The sequence below is a fragment of the Phycodurus eques genome, chromosome 23, assembly GCF_024500275.1.
Source record: "Phycodurus eques isolate BA_2022a chromosome 23, UOR_Pequ_1.1, whole genome shotgun sequence".
In the NCBI taxonomy this organism is placed as follows: Eukaryota; Metazoa; Chordata; class Actinopteri; order Syngnathiformes; family Syngnathidae; genus Phycodurus; species Phycodurus eques.
The window spans coordinates 230,425-250,283 of record NC_084547.1 but is presented as its reverse complement, the minus strand read 5'-3'; the positions used below and the strand labels follow the sequence as shown (position 1 = coordinate 250,283).

Below are 19,859 nucleotides of genomic sequence, written 5' to 3'. Positions count from 1 at the left end.
GTACCTTAAAGAGAGCCCGAAGCTGCGGGCGAACTAATATTAGCTTTACAAAGACTGTGTCAGGGGAGCAAAGTGCGAGGCCAGCCCACTGCGGGGTGGGCGGATGACGTAAAACATATGTAGCGTCTGTAGCTAGCTACTTTTTCAACTGTCGCTTCAGACGGCTCGGAGGTATCACTACCTCCAACACAGTAAGAAGGTCGGAGACGTTTTGTTAAACAAGGTGGCACACAGTCTTACTTGCCTTGGAGCCAAACCCTTAAAGTTCACCATCATAGATCAGCAGGCTGTTGGTGTGTTGCAGAAGGGATAAAGGAAGGTCTTGCTTCCTTCGGAAGGTAAAAGTTGAATCTTATGCCAGTTTTAATGATCATTTTCATTGCATGTAATGATGTATAGAGGTGGGTAGACTTGGCAAAAAATCTTCAACTAAGAATATTCTTATGACAATTTTTTGGGCAAATCTTTTTCTGACAGAATAAGGAAGAAAGCTGTCTTGTCTTTGTTTTATGTTTTTGTTTTGTTTTTATATGCAAAAAGTTATTTCCATCATATGAACAAAAAAAGAAAGAGGGAGAAAGAAGTGGGGGAAAAATAAGCAGAGGAGACCAACGGGGGAGATGGCCAGCTGTTCTCTTGCTCCCCACACTCTTTTCAGCCAAAACCCCAAAAAACAGATCATGGGCTCCATAATCAGGACATTCCCACCAGCTACACAGCCAGCTGTTGTAGCTGCTTGGGAATGTCCTTGGATAACACAAACGATGGCTTGCTGCTATTAATAGGACTATTTTTGTTTGTTTGTTTGTGTCTCGCGCAACCCAAGTTTGCCGTGAGTTGCGCTTGCTAGTGCTCGTCAGCGGCGGGAGTAAGTCGCATGAGTGGCAAGTCGAGTCCTTACTAGATGTCAAGCGAGTCGTTAAGAGTCAAGATATTAGACAAGCAAGTCAAAAGTCCCACTTTAGTCTGACTGGAGTCAAATCTGTGACTGGAGTGGCACTTCCCTTGAGCACGGTCTACGAGGTGATCGTGGCTCGCCACTGCGGCATGCGCGTCTTCGCCCTGTCGCTGATCACCAACCAGGCGGTGATGGACTACACAGCGAGGAGAAGGCCAACCACGAGGAGGTCCTCCAATCAGAGGGCGGAGCAGCTGGAGCGGCTCATCTTCACCATGGTGACCAGGATGGAGCACAACAACAGCGAGCCTGAGCCATCTTTCCTTCTCCCAAAGGTCAAACTTGCATTCCGGTCCGTTCCGTTCATCCTCCTCGTTATGTATTTGTAAATTAACAGTTTATTAACATCAACAAATGTGATTGACTCCGTTTTTTTTTTTCCTGCTGTTAATAAAAGTTATTTATTACGACACACTTTGTGACATTGATCGGCTGTTACAATGCATGTAAACAGGATGTTCTTCTAAGAGTTACAAAAGTGTTTTTTGTTACACCGTAGAAAAAAGCTACAAATGCACGTCATCATTGTTACGGTTATACTTGGTGCTCCAAAAAATGGTGACCAGTTTGGCACAGGAAGCATAGCTGGAAGCCGTGTCTACACTTCACACCTGCAACTACTCTGTTTGTCTCGGGCTTGGCTTGACGCACAATAACGCAAATGTACACAAAGATGAATATGGGAACCCCACGCTGGTCCACGCGAGATGGCGGTGAGGTTACAAAACTCTAAACTAACTTCCGCCACGGCACAGGTGTCAAACTCCAAGGACTGGGGCCCACATATGCCTGCCGCATCACTATGTGGCCCACTAAATTAAATAGTCTGTCTACTTCATGTTTCTTGATCAATGGGTTGGTTATTTTCTTTTGGGCTGAAAATCTGTCCCAAAATTGCCTTTTTTTCCTTTACGCTCTTTTTTTTTTTTTTTTTTTTTTATAAACCAAATCCCCTCTTAACTAAAATGGAACAGTAGTTTTACACTTAAATATTTACATACCATAATTTTCTGTGACTTCTGATTTTAAACTTAATTTGGTGTTAACAATATACACTACTTAAGAGAAATTAGCGCTATTGGGCTTTTAAAGGGGAAAATTTCAGGACGAACCTAAAATACATTATGATCTTTAAACCCCGGTGAACTTCATTTGACCTTTACCAAACATTTTAATTCCAATATGTCCAACTGTTCAATGATTCAGTCCTTTTTGCACAACTTGCCAACAACATCACAACATGTGTTTGATCCTTGAATAGCCTAAATACATTTCCTGGTTCAATTAAAATGTGTATTTTAACAAATCTTGATGTTATGCTGGTAACATTTTGACATCATAAGACCAAACACCCCCTAACGATTCATCAACAGTACCTTGCCATTTCAAGTGTCACACAGAAGTTATCAGCAGGTTGCAACTGGAAGAGGCACAGAAAGGCATAGGAGTGTATATGCTTGGAAATGTCTACGAATCAAACACATTGTGAATTTTTATTGTTCAGCTCCTTGTTGGAGAGCAGTAATTTGTGCAAAAAGTACTGATATAATGCCCAGTTGAACATTCTTAAGCTCAGAAAAGGTCAAATAAAGTTCACCGTCAAAAGGTTATACTGCTTTTAGGGTTCATCCTGAATTTTCACCTGGATGCCGAATGTCCCTAACTTTTGATAAGTAGAGGATGCAAGTACAGCATAACTATCAATTGCGGGGGCAGTTGTGTATCTGCAGTAATGTGATGAGGTGAGAATGCTGACGTGATTTTCACTGTCGTAACGGCGCTCGAGGGAAACTAACTATGACGTGGCCCGTGACAAAAGCAAAATTGACACCCGTGCTCCATGGCAATTTACGTTGCTCGCAATATGACAGCGAGACGCCGTGCGGTGATGAGGTGCGGTGATGAGGTCACGGCATCTGAAGGCACCAGATAGGCCGCCCGCTGGGGTCTAGGCGAACATGGTGAGGGAGAGCCACTGCAGGAAACAGGAAGCGGCGCCACGTGAGCAACAGGAAGTGAGCAAGCAATTAGCACATTTCCTCTTACCTGGGAGACGTTGAGTGTGATGACGCCGTCTGCGTCCGTCTCCATGATCTTGAAAGTTTCTGTCAAAGCAACGAGCGCAGCGAGGTCAGTGCGGGACGGTGGCGGGGGGGCAGAGTCACGGACAACACTCACTGAACATGGACTCTAGGCGGACGAGACATGTGACGAAGTTGTCAAAGTCGACGGCCACGTCTTCCCCGGTGTATCGCAGGATGATGAGCTGGAACAGGTGATTGGGCAGCTTGAAGCCTGCCGCGAGTAGGCAAACGTTAGCGTGCGCGTGACGACAAAACGCGCGTACGCACACGGCTAGGCATCACACCTGCGGACTCCAGCGCCTTCCTCATCTCGTAGGAGTTCATGCTTCCCGACTTGTCCAGGTCATAGTTCCTGAATATGGTCTGTCCACGAGCAGGAGAGTGCATTTGATTCCACAGTGAGCCGTGCGTGTGTGTGAGAACATTTACCATGTAGCGTTGAATCTTCTCCCACAGCACGTTGAACTCGACCAAGCCCAGCATGCCACTGCCGTCCGACTGCGACGACGTTGAGGAAAGCAGCAGAACTCGGGGACTCGAGCCACGTGACTCGGCCTCAAAACTCAAAAGGAGACTGGAGCGTCCCTGAGCAAAGATGGCGGCAAGGATACGTCTATGAAGTTGATCATGCTGCGACACGCCTCTTTGGTGAAGCCGTCCGTCTTGAAGTCTTTTTCTGTTGCCGCGGAAACCATGTTTAGGTCCACGCGCGTGAGCCGAAGGAGCGCCGATAATGTACTTACGCTCGCCGATGATGCGGTTCAGGATGGTCTGCAGCTCGTTGATGCTGATCTCCATGTCCTCCACGGCGCAGGCACACACGAGACAACGGTAACGTCAAAGGTCAGACAGGAAGCTGAAGCAAGAAGGAGCATATGTGCTTACCGGACCAGCCAGCTGTCGGAAAAGACTCTTGAAGCCGGCGTCAATCTGACTCTCGTCCAAATAGTTCTGCAAGGACAAGAAAAGCCTTGATGCTGAGATGGCAGCCCGACGAGGAACCGACGAGTGTTGAGTTCTCCCACTGGTGGACCACCAAGGCCTTCTCTGCTTGCCTCAACAATAAGTATGTATGTGGATGATGGATTTTTTTGTCCAATCAGGTTTCAGCCTCTACATGTTGTTATGTCAAATGAATCTGCCCAGGGCCTTTAGAGGGACAAAGACATCAGCATTTTTCTGTCTTCTGATTGGATGGTCCGAGCAAAGCTTGTTGCAGCCATGTTCGACTAACAAAACACATCTGTGGTTATCTGCTTCCAATTATGCATTTAATAATTAGCATCTGTGGTTAAGTATGATGTATTTTACTTTTTGACATGTTATCAGAGAAATACTGATTCTAAACTGCTCCAGATTTTATTGCGTTTCCATAATTGCAATGTGATACTGGTGATATTAAGAGGTGGTTTGAGTTGGTAAATCCCCATTGCAGGCCCAGATACCAAATGCACGGCTCGCCGCTGCGCTCTCCTCACCTCGCTCGGAAGGTCCGCCACCACGTCGTCATCCAGTTCCCTGACACGCAAAGACTTCACGTGAGCGAGCGGCCACGTTTACGAGGGCGCGACAAAGCGTTACTCACTCGGAGTCGGCTGGCTTCTCGGAGAAAACCCGCAGGATGAAGTCGGCATCCGCGTGGGGCTTAAAGGTGGACGGCACGATGACGTACTCGCCGGCCGGGAGACGCAGACGCGAGATGACCTCCCTCGACTTGATGAAGCATTCGGAGCGAGCGCTAACAGCGTGCGTCTTGAAGAAGTTCTGCTTCAAGTGGACCCCTGTCTGCCCTTTAGCCTGAGAGGGAAGTCGGTTACCACCACCATTCTGCCTTGAAGGTAAAGAACCTGATTGGAAATCTCATACCTCGTCGGGAACCTGCAAATAGAGGAATCGATGAGATGACAGAGCAGTAAGTACGCACGGGAGCCTTGTGGGCGAACACCGACCTCGTAGACGGCGAAGCCGATGGTCTTCATGTTTTTGCCTTCTCGCCGCTTCTTCCTGTGGTCCTTCTGCATGAGCGCCACCAGGAGGGTGCAATCCGAAGTGCCGGGCACGTCGGGGTGCTGCAGCAGCAACTTGAATTGCGGATTCAGCCAAAAGGTCGCTGCACAGGCGAGGTCAAAAGTCAAGGTCGCCTTTTGAACCACCACACTCCCCAAGCCTTTTCCTACCCTGATAGTTCCTGCAGCCTCCGGCCGTGCTGCCCCGTCTCCACTCGCCCGGATACAGCGACGAGCACCACGTCGTCATCTGGCTCTTCTGGAGGGCGTCGGCTGTCAGGTTGCAGATTTCCAGACGGCTGAACTCACGCAGGAAGTCGCTGAAGGACAACCTGTGGCGGGGCGGGGCCATGAGAAACGACCGCATTTCATGGAAGCAAACAGAAACGGTCTCACCAGAATTCTCCGTCCTCGCTGCGGTTTTGTAGCCGAGCGCGGACGTCAGGGTCCACGCCGTCCCATTCTTGAGAACTGTACAGAAAAAGATTCAAGAGAATGGAATCCACCAGCAGGGAAAACTTTTGAAGGTCTGCTTACATAATCCATCCACCCATACATTTTCTCCCGCTTATCCGAGGTCGGGTCGTGGGGGCAGTAGCTTGAGCAGTGACGCCCAGACTTCCCTCTCCCCAGCCACTTCATCCAGCTCTTCTGGGGGGATCCCGAGGCGTTCCCAGGCCAGCCGAAAGACGTAGTCTCTCCAGCGTGTCCTGGGTCGGCCCCGGGGTCTCCTCCCGGTGGGACGTGACCGGAACAACTCAGTAGGGAGGCGTCCATAAAAGTTATGAACAGAATCGGTGACAAAGGGCAGCCTTGGCGGAGTCCAACCCTCACCGGAAACGAGTCCGACTTACTGCCGGATATGCGGAACAAACTAACTCTGGTCGTACAGGGACCGAACAGCCCGTATCAGGGTTTTCGGTACCCCATACTCCCGAAGAACCACCCACAGAACCCCCGAGGGACATCTTCTCCGAGTCCACAAAACACATGTAGACTGGTTGGGCTAACTCCCATGCACCCTCGAGGACCCTGCCAAGAGTGTAGAGCTGGTCCACTGTTCCACGGCCAGGACGAAAACCAAACTGCTCCTCCTCAATCTGAGATTCGACTTCCCGACGGACCCTCCTCTCCAGCACCCCTGAATAGACCTTACCAGGGAGGCTGAGGAGTGTGATCCCCCTGGAGTTGGAACAAACCCTCCGGGCCCCACCACCCCAGTCTGCCAATCAAGAGGCACTGTCCCCGATGTCCACGCGATGTTGCAGAGGCGTGTCAACCAGGACAGCCCCACAACAGCCAGAGCCTTTAGGAACTGTGGGCAAATCTCATCCACCCCCGGGGCCTTGCCATCCAGGAGCTTTTTAGCCACCTCGGTGACCTCAACCCCAGAGATAGGAGAGCCCGCCTCAGAGAACCCAGACTCTGCTCCCTCATGGGAAGGCGTGTCGGTGGAATTGAGGAGGTCTTCGAAGTATTCTCCCCACCGACTCACAACGTACTGAGTCGAGGACAGCAGCGTCCCATCCCCACTATACACAGTGTTGATGGTGCACTGCTTCCCCCTTCTGAGACGCCGGATGGTGGACCAGAACTTCACCCGAGCGTCCAAGGCATGCGGCCGCAAGTCCGATGACACGACCACAAAGTCGATCATCAAACTGCGACCTAGGGTGTCCTGGTGCCAAGTGCATGTGTGGACACCCTTATGCTTGAACATGGTGTTCGTTATGGACAATCCGTGATGAGCGCAGAAGTCCAATAACAGAACACCGCTCGGGTTCTGATCGGAGGGGCCGTTCCTCCCAATCACGCCCTTCCAGGTCTCACTGTCATTGCCCACGTGAGCATTGAAGTCCCACCCCATTGAGCCCAACGCCTCTTGAGAGAACTGGTAACAGAGCCTAAGCTGTGTGTGGAGGCGAGTCAGACTATAGCTAGTCAGAACTTCTCTACCTCAAACACCAGCTCGGGCTCCTTCCCTTCCCGAGAGGTGACATTCCACGTCCCTAGAGACAGCTTCTGTAGCCGGAGATCAGATCGCCATGGTCCCTGCCTTCGGCCACCGCCCAGCTCGCACTGCACCCGACCCTTATGGCCCCTCCCACAGGTGGTGAGCCCAGGTGAAGTGATACATAATCATATTATGTAATACAGAGCCCTAGAACTCCCCAATACGAGAGGTGTGTGTGTCTCACTTGTCGCTCCAAGCGCCGGTCCACTCTACCTTCCCCCACGGGATTTCTGATGCGGACCAGCTTGGTCAGGTTTCCACAGAAGACCACCTAAGGGACACGGTGGATCGTGGTCAGATCGGACTGAGAGACACACTGCCACCGTGACGCTCTCTCACCTCATCCAACCCCGTGACGGAGTAGGCGTGGCCCTTGATCAGCTTCTTCAAATTGGCCGCCTCCCTGTCTTCGGGGCTGGTGGCCTGACGTCAAGAACAACAGAGGTGGGAGGAGGTCACATATGTGCAAGTCAGAAGTCTAAACCTTCAAGTCTCAGGCAAGTCACAAGTCACTGTGGCAAAAAACAAGCAACTCAAATTATTACTTGGGTTAAGCATGTCATAACTAAAGCGCAAGTCTTAACTTGCGAGTTCTAAGCAAGTACCAAGTTACTGTGGCAAAAAGCTAGTAAGGTAGTAAACTTGAGTCCCCACTAAATTTCAAGCAAGTCAAGACATTACAGTGAATCCTTGCTATTCGTGGGCTGAAGGTACAAATTAATTGACACCCTCAAAAAGCTTTGTAATTGCCTATACATGCCACAAAGTGGTGGCAAAGCATTACTTAGGTTGAACTAAAACTCCTAAAATCACTTCAACATAATGGCTTGGCATCAAGATGCCACCAAAGCAATAGTGTTATAACAGTATATCACATTAAATGTTAACTAGTAATATTTCAATATGTATCATTACAGTAACAACATTAAATATACTAGTTACAATAAACACTTTAAAAATACATTCACTGGTTTAGTGGTGACCTGTATCCTAAACCTTTCGAAATGTTATAATTATCAGATTTCCCAAATGTACATTATTGTTTGTGCAAATGGATGAACAAGAAGTAGATGAAGTTAAATAAATTTACTGGCATTAAAATTACAGGCAGATCTGCCACATCCAATATGGCAACCACACTGCCGTATCGCAGCACGAGGCCAACCTGCGCTGGGCAGCGTCCACGAATACGCGTCGACGCTCTTACTCACGTTAATGGCGCAGCCGAGCAGCGAGCCTCTCTCGATGGCGCGGCCCATGATGCTGAAGAGGTCGGAGGGCGCCTTGCTCAACTTGAACGTTTCCGTCACGCCGCCCGTGAAGTCCTGGAAGGCTTCGGACGTGTTGCCCCCAGACAGCGCCTCGTAGCAGCCGTTCAACCTGAGGCGGGCAGAGTCCACACGTGACTTTAGCGGAGCCCGACTCCGACCCGGACGGCGACTCGGCGCTCCTCTTACTTGGCGTAGGCCTTCTCCATCAGCGCGCTCCAGAACTCGCCGCCCTCCGCCGAGTGGACGAAGAGCAGCTTGCCCTTCTTCACGGGCAGACGGTCGTCGATCACCACCTCCACCCACTCGCCGAACTGCCAGAACTGTGAACACACGATGCCGTGCGAGGCGCTCGTCACCATGGCAACGCAAGATAAACAACATCCTCTGTCCTGCCTTCGCCCCCTGCTGGTCTTCTTCTTCATCTTTGCTTTTAGGCTTGATCCTATTCTACAGCTCCTACTCTGGTGATGCCGCAAGATGACAGAAGATGGCGCCAAAGCGAGACTTTAATATTCGGGTTTGGGCCTGAGCACAAAAATAACAAACAAATCTGCAGATAACAAGTATGTGTGGGAACACTGTACTCTTCCCTAGCTTAGCTTTGGGAAATTAAAAGCTCTGTTCCGACAGTGACGCATGGTGTAAATCGGTCATCCCTGCATCAGTCACTTTACTCGCGAATCACTTGACGCAGAGCACTTCGAGCTACCGATGATGGATAATGATTGAAATACATGCACTTAATCAAGTGGTGGTAAACTAATGCTTGGCATTTAGGGGGTACACATGGTAGTTTTAATGAATTGGCCTTAGTGTACTTGGGAATAGTCTTCCAATGTTGAGGTTCCAGACCCAAAAACCACTCGGACCGTTTTACCACGCAAGAATCACCTGGAAGTGGAAGATTCCCGCGTATCCCTGCTCAAAGCTCTGTCCGTGCGGGACCACTCGGTGCAGGAGGGTGTCGTTCAAGGTCAGCGAGGCGATGGCCGCCAGCAGCCAGCAGTCCCCTGCACACGCGTACAATGTCACAAGACTGGGCTCCGGATGGAAAAGCCTTTGAGCACTAGCACACTCTATGTGCTCAATTCGGCGCACTCGTAGAACAACTAGGATGTCTATGCCTTACTTGTAACGGTCTACTAGTACAACCTCATATCAAGGATATTGAATAAATGTTCAAATAACTTTCCCTACGCTACTAGTATGCAATTCATTCACACAACTAGTCAAGGTAAGTAGCAGGGCATTTCTGCAAACTAGGAGGAAAACATTGACATGCTAGTTGAACAACTACAGTACATACAGTATATGTGACCAGTGAGGCACAGCGCAACTGTGTACTAGTTGACAACTGTGTGCTACGCCTACTACGACAGACATAAAACTCTTCAGATATCGTCTTTCACAAGCAGTTCCTGTAGCGCACAGATGTATGTACTTTTCCGCCGCCTAGTGGTATGGAATGCACATTGTCCACGTCTCGCATGTTCGTGTGCCCGAATTCTCATTGTGACGTTCCGCGCTCACCCAGAGCTCCCTGGCAGATGTCGGTACGTGTCGCTCCGTCCACGATGAAGGCAGGATGCTTGGACAACTCCTGCACACGCACACGCACACACACAGCTATCAGTACATGGACAACACACTCCATGTCGATTTGTGTTCCCAACCTTTATTAAGTCCCAGGAAATATTTCACCTGAGAAAAATGTCAAAAAGGTGGATACACGTTAATTTTGTATCCTTCTGCCAGTGTGTGGAAGTCACTATATGTTGCTGACATAGATACTGTAGATGAACAAAGTTACATTCTTTGCAGGGATTAGATCATTTTTGAACCAAATAAGTGGAAGTGGATCAATTCAGGTGGCACACTGGTTGGGAATCACTGACGGTAGCGGAGAGAAAGGGTCTCTCGTGTCAGTGATCTCTGGTTTGTCAATGCAAAGATCATTCCGGGTTTGTCAATACGACGAGCGCGCGACTGAAGCGGTTCTCAAAGTGTGGCCTCCCTCTAGTCGTACAGGATGTGAAAAAGCACAGAATAAAATGTTCAATTCGTGCACAAATACAATTCAGTTGTATTTAACTTTGAAGTACAAAACTGTTGCATTTCATCTTTTAGAACTCAGTTCAACTTAGGTTACTTTTATATTTAACTTCTGTGCAATACGTTTCAATTAAGTCATTTAAATGCAGTTTTTCATTTTTCTACATTTTAGGGTAGTGTTAATGATTACGATTCTGACAGTATAATAACTGTGATCATGGTATCAAATGAAATATTTAAAAACAAATATTTCATTTTTAAATGCACCCACAACATGAAGAGGAGAGTCACTTTGACTGTGCTGATGACTCAAAAAACAAACAAACAAACAAACAAACAAAAACAGTTCATACCTCTGCTGGAAAGTTTGAACAGTTTAGAAACTATGACTATGACTTTTTAAAACCATAATATGCCCTGAAACCAGTAACTGGCCCAAGCCGAGTTCAAACTGAGCATAAGGTTACATTGGTTTACAATCATAAAAAATATAGTTTTTAGGAATAAAACCTCTGCCTGTTTTTTCAGAACCACTGAGGCCTACTACGCTACAACTATAATGTTGTTTCATGATGGTGGTACTCGGAGAGCTAGAAGTATTTTTGGAGTTGGAACTTTGTGAATCAAGTTTGACAGCCGCTGCACCGGAGGGAAGAGCAGACTTTGAGAATCACTGTCTCAGAAGCACGCGGAGATACTTTACGTTTTGCCGCATCTCACCGCGGGCCTCATCCAGCGCACGCCGTCCGTCTTGGGCGACTTGGGTCCGAGCTTGTTGAAGCCCAGGGAGGACGGGGCGGAGGGGAACAGGCTGTCCTCAAAGAGCTTCCCGCTCTGGAGGCATCGCGCCCGCAAGCTCTCGTAGTCCTGATCCAGGAACTTGATGGCGTTGTCGTTCTGGCCCAGACCTCCCTGCCGGTCCCTGTGACTACGCAGCTTCGCCGCCACACCCGTGGCACACATGGGCTCCATCATCTTGCGCACGTGTGCGTGTGTTGTGAAATGTGTCAGGTTCCTATGTGTCTCGTGAACGGGTCAGAACCCGATGGAATGTTACGCCGCTCCTGGAAGTAAACAAGAGAAGACGATTTAGAAAAAGACCTGCCCCAGTCAGGGATTTGTCAGTAGTGGGCTCAGAAGCAAATTTCCTGGATGACAGCGGCTGTCTATCACACGCCAGGTTCCCGAGCTCCTGTGCCAACCGATGCCCGAGCTTATTGCAGCCCACGCGTGACTATGCCAATAAATAAGCCTTCCTGCGTTATCATAAACACGCACACGCTCTCACGCAACTGATCGCAATACTTAGTGTTACATGACACGCGTCATGTTTCAATACACAGAAAGCATGTCGACACACACGGATGCAGAGATAAAAGGTCAGAGGTCAACTGGGAGTTTTGGTGGTGGGCGTGGCCCCCGGAAGGCTGCGGAAGTGTTGGACGTCAAGGAAAGTTTAGCAAGTGAAAGAGTGTGGAATTGTTACTTGCGCGCATGCACGTTTCCTCTCTTCCCCCTCTTTTTATTTCAGTATTTTGTCTCTTTCATTGTCTTATTTGATTCAAGAAGTCTGCATTTTTATTTACTTCATAAAAAAGTGTGCCTTTTTATTTCATATTTCATACATAAATAAATAAATATCAACTGTTTTCATGTTTTCAACAGTGCATAAAGGCTTGTTGTATTCCTGGGCTATTTTTTTGTGAAATTAATTTCAGTTGCTAAAGAATGTCAAAAATTTGGGTTGTGACTAATTTCAATTTTGGGTCCTGAGGCAAAACCTGTTGGGAACCACTGAGTAGCTGAAAGTTTGAATATGAAACTTATATCTACAGTGGTCTATCTACCCTGACAATTTTCTTTAGGCTTGAAGTTGGGATTTGTTCACATTGTGCAGTTGTAAGTGATGCTAAGAGTAACAAAACCGGCCTATTTTATTATTGTTTTTTTTTTTTTTTTTTTTTTTTTTTCATCGGGTACGTTGAGAAATGAAAAGACAGGGGGACAAGATATTACTTATTTTTAAAGAGAGGCAAGTTAGTTAATGGTAAGCTGGACAGAGAGAGTGTGAGTGAATAGCTTGTGTGTTGTGTGTGTGTGTGTGTGTGTGTGTGTGAGTGGATAACTGTGTGAGCGGATTACTTTGTGATTATTGAAAAATTGTTGCAGTTGTGTTTCTGTGTACATTGTGCTATTGTTTTTAATTGTTTTAATTTGATTTGTGCATTTAACCTATTCTTGATTGGTTCTTGCACTTGTTTGTCGAACAGGATTTCATTATTTTTTATTTGCCTAAATTAGTTATTTTACAAAAATTGGATTTTCTAAAATTGTATTTGTTTTTTTAGATTATAAGTGTTATTGTTGAGCAATATCTGAATTTGCGCAATAATATTTTATTCATTTATTTTTATTTTAAAATAAAAATATATTTTTTATATTTTTAATTACAAAATAAATCATGTTACTCACTAGTTCCTCACTACTTGAGTAGTTTTTACACAGAATACATTCTTGCTCTTACTCAAGTAATTATTTGGAGGTCTACTTTTTACTTTTACTTGAGTCATATTCAAAAGTAACAGTACTCTTACTTAAGTACAATATTTGGCTACTCTAGCCACCTCTGCTTATTTCGCAAACGATTCGAACCGCTCCAACTTCAAAGTGTTCAGCTCATTCAAGCCATCCGATGAACTAGACAAAATTTCCGTGATTAAAAAAAAAAAAAAAGTCCAAAAATACAAATGTACCTACAGTTTCCTTATTTCAACTTATTTAGCTCATTGAAGCCATCCCATGGACTATTCAAAACTACTAAAATGTTCTAGATTTTCAAAAGAAAAGCCTGAAATGCAAAATTTGTATGAATTTACCTTTCCAATCGATTTGAACCGTTCCAACTTTAATGTGTTCATTTCATCCAAACCATGAAGTATTCCAAATTGCTGATTCCCTAGATTTTCAAAATAAAAGCCTAAAATTCGACAGGAAATGAAAGTGCCCCAAAATGGACAAGAAGTGACCCCGAAGTGCCGCAAATTGAACAGTAGTGCCCTAAAATTGAACAGCAGTGCCCTAAAATGAACCCGTCTCATTCCTTTTCCAAATTTGTTCAAAAGTTTCCAAATAAACAATCCGCATAGATGTCAACCTTAAACCATGTCACAGACTCATTTTGACCTATGTTAAGCATAAAACAGTAGCAAAATTGTTTTATTCCTTTAAAAAAAAAGAAAGCGAAGCAGAAACGAATAGAAAGTTTTTCAGGTATCTCTACTTCAGTTGAGTATTTATTTTGTCTGACTTTATACTTTTACTCCCAACATTTGAAAATGCTTACTTCCTCTGTAAAAGGAAAACAAAAACACAAAGATCAGAGGGAAAAAATATAATACAAAATACTACTACTACTACGACTACTACTACTAATAATAATAACAACAAAATACAGCACTTTTAATGCTTTATTATTTGAAGTTAAAACTTATATCATGCAGAAAGGGCGTGATACATCGTATGTGTATGTAATGTATTAGAATTTTTCGTTTTGTTTTGCTCATGCAAGACCTGTCAAAATGTATCTTGCAGCAAAGCTGTGTCCACTGTTATACAATAGAGTAGTGAATATGATGAAATCATTTTCACTTTTGTACAAAGTACATTTCAGTCTGTACCTTTTACCTTTATTTAAGGAATTGATGTTGACGCCGTACTTCAGCTGGGAAGTTTTTTTGTGTTTTCTTTTTTATTTTTATTTTATTTTTTTTATTTTTTTTTTACACATGTATCTGTACATCTACTTAAACACTTAGGGTGAGTGATTTTGCTACCTCTGCCGAAGAACGCAACTTCTTATCTTGTCGGAAACATGCCAGAGTTTTGTGCATACGACTGACAAGATGAATGACCCAATGATTGACAGTCAAACAGGATGAACTCTGCTCCTGTCACCTCGTCACAGAAGGCTTTTTTTGTCGGCTGAGCAGACAGATACGCATGCTAATAACTCGCATGGCTAATCATCGTCCAAACATGTAACGTGGTTGTCATTGTGCTGCCAGATAACAACTTTTAAAACCCTATCCCCTAAAAAGTTGTTTTTAGACAATTGTCACTTTGTGTCAAGCTAAATTTCACTTGTGATGAGTAGAGACATTTTCCATTACAATACCTTTTTTTTTTCCTAATTCTTTCTGCTTATCTTATGGAGGCACCAATTTTTTTAATTACTGCCCACTCATTTTAGCATTAATATTAAACAGGTGACAAACCATCAAACCAACTTTGATCATCCAGTTCAACCATCAAGCTATTTAATTTGCAACATATACACTCAAACAGACACACACACACACACACACACACACACATATATATATATATATATATATATATATATATATATATATATATATATATATATATATATATATATATATATATATACATGTATTTATATTAGGGATGTAATGATGTCGATATCTCATGGTTTCAATTCTATCACGGTATTTATGTCACGGTATGATAATTAATGCGATATCGTGGGAAAGCTCACGGTATTGCAGGAAGGTTTACGGTATTGCAGGAACAAGTGTTAGTTGCTACGCTGAACTGGTCAAGAACAAACTTAGCTATATAATAATAAACCGGGGGGGGAGTGTATTAATGTATTTTTCTGTTGTTGAGCGGTTTGAGTGACATTTCATTTGAAAAAAATTAGAAAAAAATGGGAGAGAGGACTTACCTCAGAGCAATTAGCTTCTTTCATGTAGCTCACTTTTTTTCTCTCTCTCCCACTAGATGGCAAAAAAGGTTTAGTAGCCATAACTTGAGAGGATATTTATTACTTGTTTTAGTCACGACAAGGAAGCTGTATCAACAAAATCACAAAAGCTGATTTCCAATAAATTTTCACTGGTATATTTGATTTTTAAGTTGGTCAACAAAGGCAGGGACAAGAGAATAAAACAATTTTAGGGGATGCCCAAGACTTATTTGGGATTTTAAATAATATTTACAAATTGCTCGTAGAATTGAGTTCCTCGACATCTGGGATGTGGGACATGATGAAGAAACGAGATGAGACCAACAAGATTCTCCACCATACGGCCCTCTACCATTCGGAGAATCTCGTTGTCCGTAGAGGGCAAGAGTTCCAGGTTAACATCACCTTCAACCGTCCGTACGACCCAAACAAGGACAAGTTTGCCGTGGGGCTTGTCATCGCATCCACACAGCCATACTTGTGCTTGGTTACTTTCCACCATTGTTTTTTTTTTTTTTTTTGGATGAATTGCTTTAATCCATGTGTCTCTCTAACCCTTCCCAGCATCACCTCGAAGTGTCGACTAAAATCACCAGCAACGTCAGAAACGTGCGTACGCCGGCCATGAAGTCATTTCACTCTTGATACATCTCAACTTTGCTGTGAAAAAGAACGTACGGCAAATTTTTGCGCGTACGCACCTTTTATACATGAGGCCCCAGGAGTGGTCGAGTGCATGATTCTCAACTGGTGGTCTGGTTCCTACCTCTTTTCGGCTCCTACCGAAGAGATCTCTAATTAGGAACAAAGTTAGAGAGACATCTTTTAAGATTATCCATACATTTTCCCTCCATCCATCCATTTTCTACCGCTTATTCGAGGTCGGGTCGCGGGGGCAGTAGCTTTAGCAGGGTTCCCTCTCCCCAGCCACTTCATCCAGCTCTTCCGTGGGGATCCGAGGCATTCCCAGGCCAGCCGAAAGATGTAGGCTCTCCTGCGTGTCCTGGGTCGTCCCCCGGGGTCTCCTCCCAGTGGGACGTGCCCGGAACACCTCACCAGGGAGGCGTCCGGGAGGCACCCAAATCAGATGCCCCAGCCACCTCATCTGGCTCCTCTCGATGTGGAGGAGGCTCTACTCTGAGATCCTCCCAGATGACCGAGCTTCTCACCCTGTCTCTAAGGGAGAGCCCGGAAACCCTGCGGAGGAAACTCATTTCGGCCGCTTGTATCCGGGATCTCGTTCTTTCGGTCATGACCCACAGGTCGTGACCATAGGTGAGGGTAGGAACGTAGATCGACCGGTAAATTGAGAACTTCGCCTTTCGGCTTAGCTCCTTCTTTACAACAACGGACCGATACAAAGTCCGCATCACCGCAGACGCTGCGCCGATCCTCCTGTCGATCTCCCGTTCCATTCTTCCCTCACTCGTGAACAAGACCCCAAGATACTTGAACTCCTCCACTTGGGGCAGGATCTCATCCCCGACCTGGAGAGGGCACGCCACCCTTTTCCGGCTGAGGACCATGGTCTCAGATTTGGAGGGGCTGATTCTCATCCCAGCCGCTTCACACTCAGCTCTGAACCGCTCCAGAGAGAGTTGGAGCTCACGGCTTGATGAAGCCAACAGAACCACATCATCTGCAAAAAGCAGAGATACAATACTGAGGCCACCAAACCGAAAAACCGAAAGAGGAGAAGGAGCCACAACGTCAACTACTGGACGCTGCGTTCAATCTGCAGCCTCGAATTGTGCTACACAGAGCAGGTGGGTTCACTTCTCTCTCACTTGTTTTATGAAATACATTCCAATTTTAATATTATTCCTGTATTTTTCTGCTGAGCACTGTCTGAAGTTAGATATAATTTTATCGTTTTTTTATAATATCCAATAAGGTGTAGTCTGATGGCATCCCCTCATGATGATGTGGATTGAGGGTTGTAGGTCAAATTTCAGAAGATCTGAAAGGCTTGTGGCCATTGTTGCATGATCAAAGTTGTAACATTTTTGCCCTTTTTGTGTCTTGTAGGCGAGTTGAGTAAACATTTGTTCATGCCAAGTCAAATCAGTCTTCAATGGTGGGAGCTAAAAAAAGGAGGGAACAAAGTTACTTGTTGTTGATTTGTTGTGATTTTTCTGTGTTTGAGTGCTTTTATTTTGACGGTCGTATGGCTGGATGTGTTTTGATTTTCATGACGGCGCAGGAAGTTGTTTTCTTGGTTAATGGTGAAGGTGCGAAAAGCTAAAACAGAGATGCACAGAGAAAATGGTTAACAAGGATAAAGGAAAGAAAGAACTGTTATTTTAAAAAAATATATTCTCTCAGTTGAGAAAGGAGACAAACTCTTACGGTGGTCATAGGAATGACATAGATATTAAAGGCCATTTGACCATCATTAATCTGGAACTTAATTTCAACCAGGCTGCTACAGCACCCTTATAAATTTGTTTCATCATAAATTAATAATTTAAATTTTTTTCAGCATATTCAATTAGCGATTGAGCATAAATTTGCGTTAATGCTGTGTTCTTGTGAGTGTACAATGGTTATATGATAGCAAGGAAAAGTACAATATCAACTTGAACGAAGCGATGTTTGGAAACTCAAGCAAGATTTTTTGTTTTGTTTGTTTGTTTGTTTTTTTCGTTAAAACTGGTCAAATTGGAGGTGGGGAAATTCGACAGCGATTTTATATGAAATATGAGTTAATACTGCCAATTTAATAAATTCCTTATTCCACACAAGCTATGCAGTGAATTTGGTGTCCACCTCTGCGACTGATGTTACACCAAGACAGGTCGATTTTTGTGATGGAAAACTGGGCGTTTAAAGTGCAATTAATTATTGACAAAACTGATTGATGGTGTTAGAAATGTCTGATAATTTCATTGTATTGAGCAAAAAATAGTGGGTGTGTGTAGGTGTGTAATTTATGGCATTTTCTTACATGGATTGTCTTTGTGTATTAAGAACATAACTCTTGCTTTGATTATTATTCTTTTGTTGTGATAAGCAGCAGCATCAATGGTTGAGGTCACAAGCAGAGGGGTAATTGAGGGACTGGGTGACCCCGTGGTGGCAGTGAAGAGGTGGTGCTGGTCTTGGAGAACAAGGAGGAGGAGGAAGATGTGGTGCTCCTATTGGGGGAGAAGGAAGAGAATGGAACAGGAAGCAGCAAGAACCCGACCGGTAGAGATGCCGTGTGTAAGGCTGCCGTACTGGGGAGGCAATTGTACGATGCATACAGTGTAAACAGCAAAAATGATGAAATCACGGTCACCGCTCATTGTTGAGCGTTTGGGGCTTTGTTTTCAAGGCAGGAGGAGCAAAATGTGTTCTTCGGTTGTGTTCAACGGGGGCCTCGCCATCTCAATTCGTAGTCCCTGGATGGATCGCATACAAACCAATCGGGTGTCGGAAGCTGCCAATTTATAAAACTTCACTTCCAGAACAATTTGTCCCAATTTGAATTTCTACATTTTAAAAATGTTGTCAAGAACATTACGAGGGACAGTTATTGAATTCTATTATGTCATGGGATCAAAATGATTCTGCATAATGTTAAATTGCAAAAATAATCCTGATTCTGTCTAATTGTTAATAAATTATGGCTTCAATGTTTATTTTATAAAATAAAAAAATATGATAAAGTGGAGAGTGACATGAGTGTCACATTTCATCACCACACAAGATGTGAGCATATAAACGGTTAAAATGGTCATCTGTATTAAATGTTGATGAATATTCTTATCAATACAGTAAAATGTTGAGATGATTCACTTGATCGACAGTTTAATGCCCATCATGCCAGTATAGTGGTTAGTACTCCGCGTTGTGGCCGCAGCAACCCCGGTTCAAGTCCGGGTCACGGCATAGATGAAGCCCTGCAGTTGCTTTTTTTTTTTTTTTTTTTTTTAGTGGTGTTTGTTTTTGCGCGGGTGAGTGTAAATACTCCACAGGCGCTTGCCGAAGTCCCAGTACCTGCGTGGGGCTTGTGGTGCAATGGATAATGCGTCTGACTACAGATCAGAAGATTCTAGGTTCAACTCCTGGTGAGCTTGTGCATGTTTTTGCATGTGGTATGAAACCCAATTTTTTTTTTTTTTGTCCACACTCAATTAGAGTTTTACTTTTAACATCAAAATATCCAATCCAAACATTTCAGCTTCAAATATTCAGCTGCTCCATTTCAGAAGCAAATTCAACTCGCTGGCAGAAAAGGCTGTTAAAATGGCAAAAAATATAATAATTAATGCTATTTAATTCTGCACGCATGAGGTATCAAAAGTTGCGTCTCGGCCACTCTTTAATCAGACCTTCTTTATTTTAAATTCTGCATTTCCATCATGACGCAATTCCTCCAAATTTACGGATAAACTTCCATTGAGAATGAATGCGCTCCAACAATTCCCACATTTAACACTTTCACATCATTCATTTCCCATTCCAGCTTCAAATAACATATTAACTGTTAGCATTTGAGCTAATCTCCTGACTTATTATTATATACTATTTTTATAATATAGTATCATGATTCATGGTTTCTGATTCAATTCAAGGATGATATTGGAGTGTTTGGAGAACGATTCAGTCAATTTTTAGTCAAAAATTCAACCAGTGTGACTGCGAAATAAATTCCTGCAAATTGGACAGTCCTGGTGAAATTTCCCAAAATTTTTTGTAAAGGTATCAGATAAAAATAATTA

General features: G+C 44.5%; 1 protein-coding gene across 1 annotated transcript; it reads right to left on the bottom strand.

Annotated features, from left to right (window-relative positions):
• Positions 1-1,271: 1,271 nt before the first annotated feature.
• On the bottom strand, positions 1,272-11,705 carry LOC133397975 (calpain-1 catalytic subunit-like). Its single transcript, XM_061669480.1, is given in 22 exon segments — positions 1,272-2,933; positions 3,005-3,063; positions 3,137-3,253; positions 3,327-3,405; positions 3,472-3,540; positions 3,654-3,718; positions 3,786-3,843; positions 3,928-3,993; positions 4,521-4,560; positions 4,628-4,839; positions 4,909-4,920; positions 4,992-5,152; positions 5,220-5,380; positions 5,445-5,519; positions 7,247-7,287; positions 7,289-7,333; positions 7,402-7,485; positions 8,274-8,442; positions 8,520-8,653; positions 9,225-9,343; positions 9,864-9,933; positions 11,106-11,705. Coding segments are annotated over 22 exon segments (2,118 nt in total). The 5' UTR covers positions 11,361-11,705; the 3' UTR covers positions 1,272-2,906.
• Positions 11,706-19,859: the final 8,154 nt, after the last annotated feature.